Below are 15,737 nucleotides of genomic sequence, written 5' to 3'. Positions count from 1 at the left end.
TATACATGAACACCCCCCCTAAACTCACACACTGTACTACTGTATACATAAAGACCCCCCCCTAAACTCACACCCTGTACTACTGTACTACATGAACACCCCCCCTAAACTCACACCCTGTACTACATGAAGACCCCCCTCTAAACTCACACCCTGTACTACTGTATACATGAACACCCCCCTAAACTCACACCCTGTACTACTGTATACATGAACACCCCCCCTAAACTCACACCCTGTACTACATGAACACCCCCCCTAAACTCACACCCTGTACTACTGTACTACATGAACACCCCCCTAAACTCACACCCTGTACTACTGTACTACATGAACACCCCCCCTAAACTCACACCCTGTACTACTGTACTAAATGAACACCCCCCCTAAACTCACACCCTGTACTACTATACTACATGAACACCCCCCCTAAACTCACACCCTGTACTACTGTATACATGAACACCCCCCCTAAACTCACACCCTGTACTACTGTATACATGAACACCCCCCCTAAACTCACACCTTGTACTACTGTATACATGATAACCCCCCCCTAAACTCACACCCTGTACAACTGTATACATGATAACCCCCCCTAAACTCACACCCTGTACTACTGTATACATAAAGACCCCCCCTAAACTCACACCCTGTACTACTGTACTACATGAAGACCCCCCCTAAACTCACACCCTGTACTACATGAAGACCCCCCCTAAACTCACACCCTGTACTACTGTATACATGAACACCCCCCCTAAACTCACACCCTGTACTACTGTACTACATGAAGACCCCCCCTAAACTCACACCCTGTACTACTGTAGACATGAACACCCCCCCTAAACTCACACCCTGTACTACATGAACACCCCCCCTAAACTCACACCCTGTACTACTGTACTACATGAAGACCCCCCCTAAACTCACACCCTGTACTACTGTAGACATGAACACCCCCCCTAAACTCACACACTGTACTACTGTATACATGAACACCCCCCTAAACTCACACCCTGTACTACTGTATACATGATAACCCCCCCTAAACTCAAACCCTGTACTACTGTATACATGAACACCCCCCCTAAACTCACACACTGTACTACTGTATACATAAAGACCCCCCCCTAAACTCACACCCTGTACTACTGTACTACATGAACACCCCCCCCTAAACTCACACCCTGTACTACATGAAGACCCCCCTCTAAACTCACACCCTGTACTACTGTATACATGAACACCCCCCTAAACTCACACCCTGTACTACTGTATACATGAACACCCCCCCTAAACTCACACCCTGTACTACTGTACTACATGAACACCCCCCCTAAACTCACACCCTGTACTACTGTACTACATGAACACCCCCCTAAACTCACACCCTGTACTACTGTACTACATGAACACCCCCCCTAAACTCACACCCTGTACTACTGTACTAAATGAACACCCCCCCTAAACTCACACCCTGTACTACTGTACTACATGAAGACCCCCCCTAAACTCACACCCTGTACTACATGAAGACCCCCCCTAAACTCACACCCTGTACTACTGTATACATGAACACCACCCCTAAACTCACACCCAGTACTACTGTACTACATGAACACCCCCCCTAAACTCAAACCCTGTACTACATGAACACCCCCCCTAAACTCACACCCTGTACTACTGTATACATAAAGACCCCCCTAAACTCACACCCTGTACTACTGTATACATGATAACCCCCCTAAACTCATACTCTGTACTACTGTACTACATGATAACCCCCCCCTAAACTCACACCCTGTACTGCATGAACACCCCCCCTAAACTCACACCCTGTACTACATGAACACCCCCCCTAAACTCACACCCTGTACTACTGTACTACATGAACACCCCCCCTAAACTAACACCCTGTACTACTGTATACATGAAGACTCCCCCTAAACTCACACCCTGTACTACATGAACACCCCCCCTAAACTCACACCCTGTACTACTGTACTACATGATAACCCCCCCCTAAACTCACACCCTGTACTACATGAACACCCCCCCCTAAACTCACACCCTGTACTACTGTATACATTAACACCCCCCCCTAAACTCACACCCTGTACTACTGTACTACATGAACACCCCCCCTAAACTCACACCCTGTACTACTGTACTACATGAACACCCCCCTTAAATTCACACCCTGTACTACTGTACTACATGAAGACCCCCCCTAAACTCACACCCTGTACTACTGTATACATGAACACCCCCCCTAAACTCACACCCTGTACTACATGAACACCCCCCCTAAACTCACACCCTGTACTACTGTACTACATGAACACCCCCCTAAACTCACACCCTGTACTACTGTACTACATGATAACCCCCCCCTAAACTCACACCCTGTACTACATGAACACCCCCCCTAAACTCACACCCTGTACTACTGTATACATTAACACCCCCCCCTAAACTCACACCCTGTACTACTGTACTACATGAACACCCCCCCTAAACTCACACCCTGTACTACTGTACTACATGAACACCCCCCTTAAATTCACACCCTGTACTACTGTACTACATGAAGACCCCCCCTAAACTCACACCCTGTACTACTGTATACATGAACACCCCCCCTAAACTCACACCCTGTACTACATGAACACCCCCCCTAAACTCACACCCTGTACTACTGTACTACATGAACACCCCCCTAAACTCACACCCTGTATTACTGTACTACATGAACACCCCCCCTAAACTCACACCCTGTACTACTGTACTACATGAAGACCCCCCCTAAACTCACACCCTGTACTACTGTATACATGAACACCCCCCCTAAACTCACACCCTGTACTACATGAACACCCCCCCTAAACTCACACCCTGTACTACTGTACTACATGAACACCCCCCCTAAACTCACACCCTGTACTACTGTACTACATGAACACCCCCCTAAACTCACACCCTGTACTACTGTACTACATGAACAACCCCCCTAAAAACTCACACCCTGTACTACTGTACTACATGAACACCCCCCCTAAACTCACACCCTGTACTACTATACTACATGAACACCCCCCCTAAACTCACACCCTGTACTACTGTATACATGAACACCACCCCTAAACTCACACCCTGTACTACTGTATACATGAACACCCCCCCTAAACTCACACCCTGTACTACTGTATACATGAACACCCCCCCTAAACTCACACCTTGTACTACTGTATACATGATAACCCCCCCCTAAACTCACACCCTGTACTACTGTATACATGATAACCCCCCCTAAACTCACACCCTGTACTACTGTATACATGATAACCCCTCCTAAACTCACACCCTGTACTACTGTATACATGAACACCCCCCCTAAACTCACACCCTGTACTACTGAATACATAAAGACCCCCCTAAACTCACACCCTGTACTACTGTACTACATGAAGACCCCCCCTACACTCACACCCTGTACTACATGAAGACCCCCCCTAAACTCACACCCTGTACTACTGTATACATGAACACCCCCCCTAAACTCACACCCTGTACTACTGTACTACATGAACACCCCCCCTAAACTCAAACCCTGTACTACTGTACTACATGAACACCCCCCCTAAACTCACACCCTGTACTACTGTACTACATGAACACCCCCCCTAAACTCAAACCCTGTACTACTGTACTACATGAACACCCCCCCTAAACTCACACCCTGTACTACTGTATACATGAACACCCCCCTAAACTCACACCCTGTACTACTGTATACATGAACACCCCCCTAAACTCACACCCTGTACTACTGTACTACATGAACACCCCCCCTAAACTCACACGCTGTACTACTGTACTACATGAACACCCCCCCTAAACTCACACCCTGTACTACTGTATACATGAAGACCCCCCTAAACTCACACCCTGTACTACATGAACACCCCCCCTAAACTCACACCCTGTACTACTGTACTACATGATAACCCCCCCTAAACTCACACCCTGTACTACTGTATACATGAACACCGCCCCCTAAACTCACACCCTGTACTACTGTACTACATGAACACCCCCCTAAACTCACACCCTGTACTACTGTATACATGAACACCCCCCCAAACTCACACCCTGTACTACTGTATACATGAACACCCCCCCCCCTAAACTCACACCCTGTACTACTGTATACATGAACACCCCCCCTAAACTCACACCCTGTACTACTGTACTACATGAACACCCCCCCTAAACTCACACCCTGTACTACTGTATACATGAACACCCACCCCTAAACTCACACCCTGTACTACTGTACTACATGAACACCCCCCTAAACTCACACCTTGTACTACTGTATACATGAACACCCCCCCTAAACTCACACCCTGTACTACTGTACTAAATGAACACCCCCCCTAAACTCACACCCTGTACTACTATACTACATGAACACCCCCCCTAAACTCACACCCTGTACTACTGTATACATGAACACCCCCCCTAAACTCACACCCTGTACTACTGTATACATGAACACCCCCCCTAAACTCACACCTTGTACTACTGTATACATGATAACCCCCCCCTAAACTCACACCCTGTACAACTGTATACATGATAACCCCCCCTAAACTCACACCCTGTACTACTGTATACATAAAGACCCCCCCTAAACTCACACCCTGTACTACTGTACTACATGAAGACCCCCCCTAAACTCACACCCTGTACTACATGAAGACCCCCCCTAAACTCACACCCTGTACTACTGTATACATGAACACCCCCCCTAAACTCACACCCTGTACTACTGTACTACATGAAGACCACCCCTAAACTCACACCCTGTACTACTGTAGACATGAACACCCCCCCTAAACTCACACCCTGTACTACATGAACACCCCCCCTAAACTCACACCCTGTACTACTGTACTACATGAAGACCCCCCCTAAACTCACACCCTGTACTACTGTAGACATGAACACCCCCCCTAAACTCACACACTGTACTACTGTATACATGAACACCCCCCTAAACTCACACCCTGTACTACTGTATACATGATAACCCCCCCTAAACTCAAACCCTGTACTACTGTATACATGAACACCCCCCCTAAACTCACACACTGTACTACTGTATACATAAAGACCCCCCCCTAAACTCACACCCTGTACTACTGTACTACATGAACACCCCCCCCTAAACTCACACCCTGTACTACATGAAGACCCCCCTCTAAACTCACACCCTGTACTACTGTATACATGAACACCCCCCTAAACTCACACCCTGTACTACTGTATACATGAACACCCCCCCTAAACTCACACCCTGTACTACTGTACTACATGAACACCCCCCCTAAACTCACACCCTGTACTACTGTACTACATGAACACCCCCCTAAACTCACACCCTGTACTACTGTACTACATGAACACCCCCCCTAAACTCACACCCTGTACTACTGTACTAAATGAACACCCCCCCTAAACTCACACCCTGTACTACTGTACTACATGAAGACCCCCCCTAAACTCACACCCTGTACTACATGAAGACCCCCCCTAAACTCACACCCTGTACTACTGTATACATGAACACCACCCCTAAACTCACACCCAGTACTACTGTACTACATGAACACCCCCCCTAAACTCAAACCCTGTACTACATGAACACCCCCCCTAAACTCACACCCTGTACTACTGTATACATAAAGACCCCCCTAAACTCACACCCTGTACTACTGTATACATGATAACCCCCCTAAACTCATACTCTGTACTACTGTACTACATGATAACCCCCCCCTAAACTCACACCCTGTACTGCATGAACACCCCCCCTAAACTCACACCCTGTACTACATGAACACCCCCCCTAAACTCACACCCTGTACTACTGTACTACATGAACACCCCCCCTAAACTAACACCCTGTACTACTGTATACATGAAGACTCCCCCTAAACTCACACCCTGTACTACATGAACACCCCCCCTAAACTCACACCCTGTACTACTGTACTACATGATAACCCCCCCCTAAACTCACACCCTGTACTACATGAACACCCCCCCCTAAACTCACACCCTGTACTACTGTATACATTAACACCCCCCCCTAAACTCACACCCTGTACTACTGTACTACATGAACACCCCCCCTAAACTCACACCCTGTACTACTGTACTACATGAACACCCCCCTTAAATTCACACCCTGTACTACTGTACTACATGAAGACCCCCCCTAAACTCACACCCTGTACTACTGTATACATGAACACCCCCCCTAAACTCACACCCTGTACTACATGAACACCCCCCCTAAACTCACACCCTGTACTACTGTACTACATGAACACCCCCCCTAAACTCACACCCTGTACTACTGTACTACATGAACACCCCCCTAAACTCACACCCTGTACTACTGTACTACATGAAGACCCCCCCTAAACTCACACCCTGTACTACTGTATACATGAACACCCCCCCTAAACTCACACCCTGTACTACATGAACACCCCCCCTAAACTCACACCCTGTACTACTGTACTACATGAACACCCCCCCTAAACTCACACCCTGTACTACTGTACTACATGAACACCCCCCTAAACTCACACCCTGTACTACTGTACTACATGAACAACCCCCCTAAAAACTCACACCCTGTACTACTGTACTACATGAACACCCCCCCTAAACTCACACCCTGTACTACTATACTACATGAACACCCCCCCTAAACTCACACCCTGTACTACTGTATACATGAACACCACCCCTAAACTCACACCCTGTACTACTGTATACATGAACACCCCCCCTAAACTCACACCCTGTACTACTGTATACATGAACACCCCCCCTAAACTCACACCTTGTACTACTGTATACATGATAACCCCCCCTAAACTCACACCCTGTACTACTGTATACATGATAACCCCCCCTAAACTCACACCCTGTACTACTGTATACATGATAACCCCTCCTAAACTCACACCCTGTACTACTGTATACATGAACACCCCCCCTAAACTCACACCCTGTACTACTGAATACATAAAGACCCCCCCTAAACTCACACCCTGTACTACTGTACTACATGAAGACCCCCCCTACACTCACACCCTGTACTACATGAAGACCCCCCCTAAACTCACACCCTGTACTACTGTATACATGAACACCCCCCCTAAACTCACACCCTGTACTACTGTACTACATGAACACCCCCCCTAAACTCAAACCCTGTACTACTGTACTACATGAACACCCCCCCTAAACTCACACCCTGTACTACTGTACTACATGAACACCCCCCCTAAACTCAAACCCTGTACTACTGTACTACATGAACACCCCCCCTAAACTCACACCCTGTACTACTGTAGACATGAACACCCCCTCTAAACTCACACCCTGTACTACTGTATACATGAACACCCCCCCTAAACTCACACCCTGTACTACTGTACTACATGAACACCCCCCCCTAAACTCACACGCTGTACTACTGTACTACATGAACACCCCCCCTAAACTCACACCCTGTACTACTGTATACATGAAGACCCCCCTAAACTCACACCCTGTACTACATGAACACCCCCCCTAAACTCACACCCTGTACTACTGTACTACATGATAACCCCCCCTAAACTCACACCCTGTACTACTGTATACATGAACACCGCCCCCTAAACTCACACCCTGTACTACTGTACTACATGAACACCCCCCTAAACTCACACCCTGTACTACTGTATACATGAACACCCCCCCAAACTCACACCCTGTACTACTGTATACATGAACACCCCCCCCCTAAACTCACACCCTGTACTACTGTATACATGAACACCCCCCCTAAACTCACACCCTGTACTACTGTACTACATGAACACCCCCCCTAAACTCACACCCTGTACTACTGTATACATGAACACCCACCCCTAAACTCACACCCTGTACTACTGTACTACATGAACACCCCCCTAAACTCACACCTTGTACTACTGTATACATGAACACCCCCCCTAAACTCACAACCTGTACTACTGTACTACATGAACACCCCCCCTAAACTCACACCCTGTACTACTGTATACATGAACACCCCCCCTAAACTCACACCCTGTACTACTGTACTACATGAACACCCCCCCCTAAACTCACACCCTGTACTACTGTACTACATGAACACCCCCCCTAAACTCACACCCTGTACTACATGAACACCCCCCCTAAACTCACACCCTGTACTACATGAACACCCCCCCTAAACTCACACCCTGTACTACTGTACTACATGATAACCCCCCCTAAACTCACACCCTGTACTACTGTATACATGAAGACCCCCCCTAAACTCACACCCTGTACTACATGAACACCCCCCCTAAACTCACACCCTGTACTACTGTACTACATGATAACCCCCCCTAAACTCACACCCTGTACTACTGTATACATGAACACCGCCCCCTAAACTCACACCCTGTACTACTGTACTACATGAACACCCCCCCTAAACTCACACCCTGTACTATTGTATACATGAACAACCCCCAAACTCACACCCTGTACTACTGTATACATGAACACCCCCCCCTAAACTCACACCCTGTACTACTGTATACATGAACACCCCCCCCCCTAAACTCACACCCTGTACTACTGTATACATGAACACCCCCCCTAAACTCACACCCTGTACTACTGTATACATGAACACCCCCCCAAACTCACACCCTCTACTACTGTATACATGAACACCCCCCCTAAACTCACACCCTGTACTACTGTATACATGAACACCCCCCCCTAAACTCACACCCTGTACTACTGTATACATGAACACCCCCCCTAAACTCACAACCTGTACTACTGTACTACATGAACACCCCCCCTAAACTCACACCCTGTACTACTGTATACATGAACACCCCCCCTAAACTCACACCCTGTACTACTGTACTACATGAACACCCCCCTAAACTCACACCCTGTACTACTGTATACATGAACACCCCCCCCTAAACTCACACCCTGTACTACTGTACTACATGAACACCCCCCCCTAAACTCACACCCTGTACTACTGTACTACATGAACACCCCCCCTAAACTCACACCCTGTACTACTGTATACATGAACACCCCCCTAAACTCACACCCTGTACTACATGAACACCCCCCCTAAACTCACACCCTGTACTACATGAACACCCCCCCTAAACTCACACCCTGTACTACTGTACTACATGATAACCCCCCCTAAACTCACACCCTGTATTACTGTATACATGAAGACCCCCCCTAAACTCACACCCTGTACTACATGAACACCCCCCCCTAAACTCACACCCTGTACTACTGTACTACATGATAACCCCCCCTAAACTCACACCCTGTACTACTGTACTACATGAACACCCCCCTAAACTCACACCCTGTACTACATGAACAACCCCCCTAAACTCACACCCTGTACTACTGTACTACATGAACACCCCCCCTAAACTCACACCCTGTACTACTATACTACATGAACACCCCCCCTAAACTCACACCCTGTACTACTGTATACATGAACACCACCCCTAAACTCACACCCTGTACTACTGTATACATGAACACCCCCCCTAAACTCACACCCTGTACTACTGTATACATGAACACCCCCCCTAAACTCACACCTTGTACTACTGTATACATGATAACCCCCCCCTAAACTCACACCCTGTACTACTGTATACATGACAACCCCCCCTAAACTCACACCCTGTACTACTGTATACATGATAACCCCCCCCTAAACTCACACCCTGTACTACTGTATACATGAACACCCCCCCTAAACTCACACCCTGTACTACTGAATACATAAAGACCCCCTTAAACTCACACCCTGTACTACTGTACTACATGAAGACCCCCCCTACACTCACACCCTGTACTACATGAAGACCCCCCCTAAACTCACACCCTGTACTACTGTATACATGAACACCCCCCCTAAACTCACACCCTGTACTACTGTACTACATGAACACCCCCCCTAAACTCACACCCTGTACTACTGTACTACATGAACACCCCCCCTAAACTCACACCCTGTACTACTGTATACATGAACACCCCCCTAAACTCACACCCTGTACTACTGTATACATGAACACCCCCCTAAACTCACACCCTGTACTACTGTACTACATGAACACCCCCCCTAAACTCACACGCTGTACTACTGTACTACATGAACACCCCCCCTAAACTCACACCCTGTACTACTGTATACATGAAGACCCCCCTAAACTCACACCCTGTACTACATGAACACCCCCCCTAAACTCACACCCTGTACTACTGTACTACATGATAACCCCCCCTAAACTCACACCCTGTACTACTGTATACATGAACACCGCCCCCTAAACTCACACCCTGTACTACTGTACTACATGAACACCCCCCTAAACTCACACCCTGTACTACTGTATACATGAACACCCCCCCAAACTCACACCCTGTACTACTGTATACATGAACACCCCCCCCCTAAACTCACACCCTGTACTACTGTATACATGAACACCCCCCCTAAACTCACACCCTGTACTACTGTACTACATGAACACCCCCCCTAAACTCACACCCTGTACTACTGTATACATGAACACCCACCCCTAAACTCACACCCTGTACTACTGTACTACATGAACACCCCCCTAAACTCACACCTTGTACTACTGTATACATGAACACCCCCCCTAAACTCACAACCTGCACTACTGTACTACATGAACACCCCCCCTAAACTCACACCCTGTACTACTGTATACATGAACACCCCCCCTAAACTCACACCCTGTACTACTGTACTACATGAACACCCCCCCTAAACTCACACCCTGTACTACTGTACTACATGAACACCCCCCCTAAACTCACACCCTGTACTACTGTATACATGAACACCCCCCCCTAAACTCACACCCTGTACTACATGAACACCCCCCCTAAACTCACACCCTGTACTACATGAACACCCCCCCTAAACTCACACCCTGTACTACTGTACTACACGATAACCCCCCCTAAACTCACACCCTGTACTACTGTACACATGAAGACCCCCCCTAAACTCACACCCTGTACTACATGAACACCCCCCCTAAACTCACACCCTGTACTACTGTATACATGAACACCCCCCCTAAACTCACACCCTGTACTACATGAACACCCCCCCTAAACTCACACCCTGTACTACATGAACACCCCCCCTAAACTCACACCCTGTACTACTGTACTACATGATAACCCCCCCTAAACTCACACCCTGTACTACATGAACACCCCCCCTAAACTCACACCCTGTACTACATGAACACCCCCCCTAAACTCACACCCTGTACTACTGTACTACATGATAACCCCCCCTAAACTCACACCCTGTACTACTGTACTACATGAACACCCCCCCTTAAACTCACACCCTGTACTACTGTACTACATGAACACCCCCCCTAAACTCACACCCTGTACTACTGTATACATGAACAACCCCCAAACTCACACCCTGTACTACTGTATACATGAACACCCCCCCCTAAACTCACACCCTGTACTACTGTATACATGAACACCCCCCCTAAACTCACACCCTGTACTACTGCATACATGAACACCCCCCCAAACTCACACCCTCTACTACTGTATACATGAACACCCCGCCCTAAACTCACACCCTGTACTACTGTATACATGAACACCCCCCCCTAAACTCACACCCTGTACTACTGTATACATGAACACCCCCCCTAAACTCACACCCTGTACTACTGTACTACATGAACACCCCCCCTAAACTTACACCCTGTACTACTGTATACATGAACACCCCCCCTAAACTCACACCCTGTACTACTGTACTACATGAACACCCCCCTAAACTCACACCCTGTACTACTGTATACATGAACACCCCCCCTAAACTCACACCCTGTACTACTGTATACATGAACACCCCCCACCCCCTAAACTCACACCCTGTACTACTGTATACATGAACACCCCCCCTAAACTCACACCCTGTAATACTGTACTACATGAACACCCCCCCTAAACTCACACCCTGTACTACTGTATACATGAACAACCCCCAAACTCACACCCTGTACTACTGTATACATGAACACCCCCCCCTAAACTCACACCCTGTACTACTGTATACATGAACACCCCCCCTAAACTCACACCCTGTACTACTGTACTACATGAACACCCCCCCTAAACTCACACCCTGTACTACTAAACTACATTAACACCCCCCCTAAACTCACACCCTGTACTACTGTATACATGAACACCCACCCCTAAACTCACACCCTGTACTACTGTACTACATGAACACCCCTCTAAACTCACACCTTGTACTACTGTATACATGAACACCCCCCCTAAACTCACAACCTGTACTACTGTACTACATGAACACCCCCCCTAAACTCACACCCTGTACTACTGTATACATGAACACCCCCCCTAAACTCACACCCTGTACTACTGTACTACATGAACACTCCCCCTAAACTCACACCCTGTACTACTGTACTACATGAACACCCCCCCTAAACTCACATCCTGTACTACTGTACTACATGAACAGCCCCCCCTAAACTCACACCCTGTACTACTGTATACATGAACACCCCCCCCTAAACTCACACCCTGTACTACTGTATACATGAACACCCCCCCTAAACTCACATCCTGTACTACTGTATACATGAACACCCCCCTTAAACTCACACCCTGTACTACTGTACTACATGAACACCCCCCCCTAAACTCACACCCTGTACTACTGTACTACATGAACACCCCCCCTAAACTCACACCCTGTACTACTGTATACATGAACACCCCCCCTAAACTCACACCCTGTACTACATGAACACCCCCCCTAAACTCACACCCTGTACTACTGTATACATCAACACCCCCCCTAAACTCACACCCTGTACTACTGTACTACATGAACACCCCCCCTAAACTCACACCCTGTACTACTGTATACATGAACACCCCCCCTAAACTCACACCCTGTACTACTGTACTACATGAACACTCCCCCTAAACTCACACCCTGTACTACTGTACTACATGAACACCCCCCCTAAACTCACATCCTGTACTACTGTACTACATGAACAGCCCCCCCTAAACTCACACCCTGTACTACTGTATACATGAACACCCCCCCCTAAACTCACACCCTGTACTACTGTATACATGAACACCCCCCCTAAACTCACATCCTGTACTACTGTATACATGATAACCCCCCCTAAACTCACACCCTGTACTACTGTATACATGATAACCCCCCCTAAACTCACACCCTGTACTACTGTACATACTTGAGCAGTTTGGTGTTGCAGGCGATGAGCTCCTTCCAGTTGACAAAGATCATGGCCATCTCTGCTTCCGTCAGACGGCCAGACTCAGACATGGGCTTATGGAACACCTGAACACACACAGAGTACAGTAGAGTACATCTGTGTGTGTGTGTGTGTGTGTGTGTGTGTGTGTGTGTGTGTGTGTGTGTGTGTGTGTGTGTGTGTGTGTGTGTGTGTGTGTGTGTGTGTGTGTGTTACCTCCATGACTATCTGTAAGTCCTCTACATATCTCTCCTCTGCCTGGAGGAGCTCGTGGATGTAACCCTGTCTCTTCCTCTCCTGGGGAGTCATAGACTCCAGACTATTTAGGTCAGCACACCCTGAGAGAGAGAGAGAGAAAGGAGAAAACACAGAGAGAAAGGAGAGAAGAGAGAGAGAGAACAGAGAGGGGGAGTCATATATTATGCACTCAGAACAGACACACACACTGACAACACACACAACTCCAGTCAACAGTGAGCACTAGACACACACCCAAGGACAAGGGCAGAGTGCCCATATTGATAGCTGTAGAGTCCCATACAGGGCTCCTTTTCTCTTTCTTAGTACCACACGTCTCATCCTGCTCCTCCTAGACTCTTTCAAACTGCAGCTCGTCTTCACCTGTGTTCTCTCCCTCCCCTCTCTCCCACCCTCTAACCTGTGTTCTCTCCCTCCCCTCTCTCCCACCTTCTAACCTGTGTTCTCTCCCTCCCCTCTCTCCCACCCTCTAACCTGTGTTCTCTCCCTCCCCTCTCTGCAACCCTCTAACCTGTGTTCTCTCCCTCCCCTCTCTCCCACCCTCTAACCTGTGTTCTCTCCCTCCCCTCTCTCCCACCCTCTAACCTGTGTTCTCTCCCTCCCCTCTCTCCCACCCTCTAACCTGTGTTCTCTCCCTCCCCTCTCTCCCACCCTCTAACCTGTGTTCTCTCCCTCCCCTCTCTCCCACCCTCTAACCTGTGTTCTCTCCCTCCCCTCTCTGCAACCCTCTAACCTGTGTTCTCTCCCTCCCCTCTCTCCCACCCTCTAACCTGTGTTCTCTCCCTCCCCTCTCTCCCACCCTCTAACCTGTGTTCTCTCCCTCCCCTCTCTCCCACCCTCTAACCTGTGTTCTCTCCCTCCCCTCTCTCCCACCCTCTAACCTGTGTTCTCTCCCTCCCCTCTCTCCCACCCTCTAACCTGTGTTCTCTCCCTCCCCTCTCTCCCACCCTCTAACCTGTGTTCTCTCCCTCCCCTCTCTCCCACCCTCTAACCTGTGTTCTCTCCCTCCCCTCTCTCCCACCCTCTAACCTGTGTTCTCTCCCTCCCCTCTCTCCCACCCTCTAACCTGTGTTCTCTCCCTCCCCTCTCTCCCACCCTCTAACCTGTGTTCTCTCCCTCCCCTCTCTCCCACCCTCTAACCTGTGTTCTCTCCCTCCCCTCTCTCCCACCCTCTAACCTGTGTTCTCTCCCTCCCCTCTCTTCCACCCTCTAACCTGTGTTCTCTCCCTCCCATCTCTCCCACCCTCTAACCTGTGTTCTCTCCCTCCCCTCTCTCCCACCCTCTAACCTGTGTTCTCTCCCTCCCCTCTCTCCCACCCTCTAACCTGTGTTCTCTCCCTCCCCTCTCTCCCACCCTCTAACCTGTGTTCTCTCCCTCCCCTCTCTTCCACCCTCTAACCTGTGTTCTCTCCCTCCCATCTCTCCCACCCTCTAACCTGTGTTCTCTCCCTCCCCTCTCTCCCACCCTCTAACCTGTGTTCTACTCTCCCCTCTCTCCCACCCTCTAACCTGTGTTCTCTCCCTCCCCTCTCTCCCACCCTCTAACCTGTGTTCTCTCCCTCCCCTCTCTCCCACCCTCTAACCTGTGTTCTCTCCCTCCCCTCTCTCCCACCCTCTAACCTGTGTTCTCTCCCTCCCCTCTCTCCCACCCTCTAACCTGTGTTCTCTCCCTCCCCTCTCTCCCACCCTCTAACCTGTGTTCTCTCCCTCCCCTCTCTCCCACCCTCTAACCTGTGTTCTCCTCTCCCCTCTCTCCCACCCTCTAACCTGTGTTCTCTCCCTCCCCTCTCTCCCACCCTCTAACCTGTGTTCTCTCCCTCCCCTCTCTCCCACCCTCTAACCTGTGTTCTCCTCTCCCCTCTCTCCCACCCTCTAACCTGTGTTCTCCTCTCCCCTCTCTCCCACCCTCTAACCTGTGTTCTCCTCTCCCCTCTCTCCCACCCTCTAACCTGTGTTCTTCAGTCCTGTACCTTGTCCCCT

General features: G+C 49.0%; 1 protein-coding gene across 3 annotated transcripts in view; it reads right to left on the bottom strand.

Moving 5' to 3' along the window:
• The window catches only part of LOC106611341 (intersectin-2), a 119,032-nt gene that overhangs the window by 42,957 nt on the left and 60,338 nt on the right, over nt 1-15,737 (bottom strand). For all 3 annotated transcript variants that reach the window (XR_014378752.1, XM_045723678.2, XM_082955790.1), the window contains exons 29-30: nt 13,716-13,837; nt 13,479-13,585 (exon numbers count right to left, since the gene is read on the bottom strand). Coding sequence is in view for 2 of the 3 variants with exons in the window: in XM_045723678.2 (XP_045579634.2) it covers nt 13,479-13,585; nt 13,716-13,837 (229 nt within the window). In the remaining variant the exon portion in view is untranslated. The remainder of the gene's footprint in view (nt 1-13,478; nt 13,586-13,715; nt 13,838-15,737) is intronic.

The sequence above is a fragment of the Salmo salar genome, chromosome 09, assembly GCF_965601325.2.
Source record: "Salmo salar chromosome 09, fSalSal1, whole genome shotgun sequence".
Lineage (NCBI taxonomy): Eukaryota > Metazoa > Chordata > Actinopteri > Salmoniformes > Salmonidae > Salmo > Salmo salar.
Note: the sequence above shows the minus strand (reverse complement) of the source record. Positions and strands in the feature narration are given on the sequence as shown.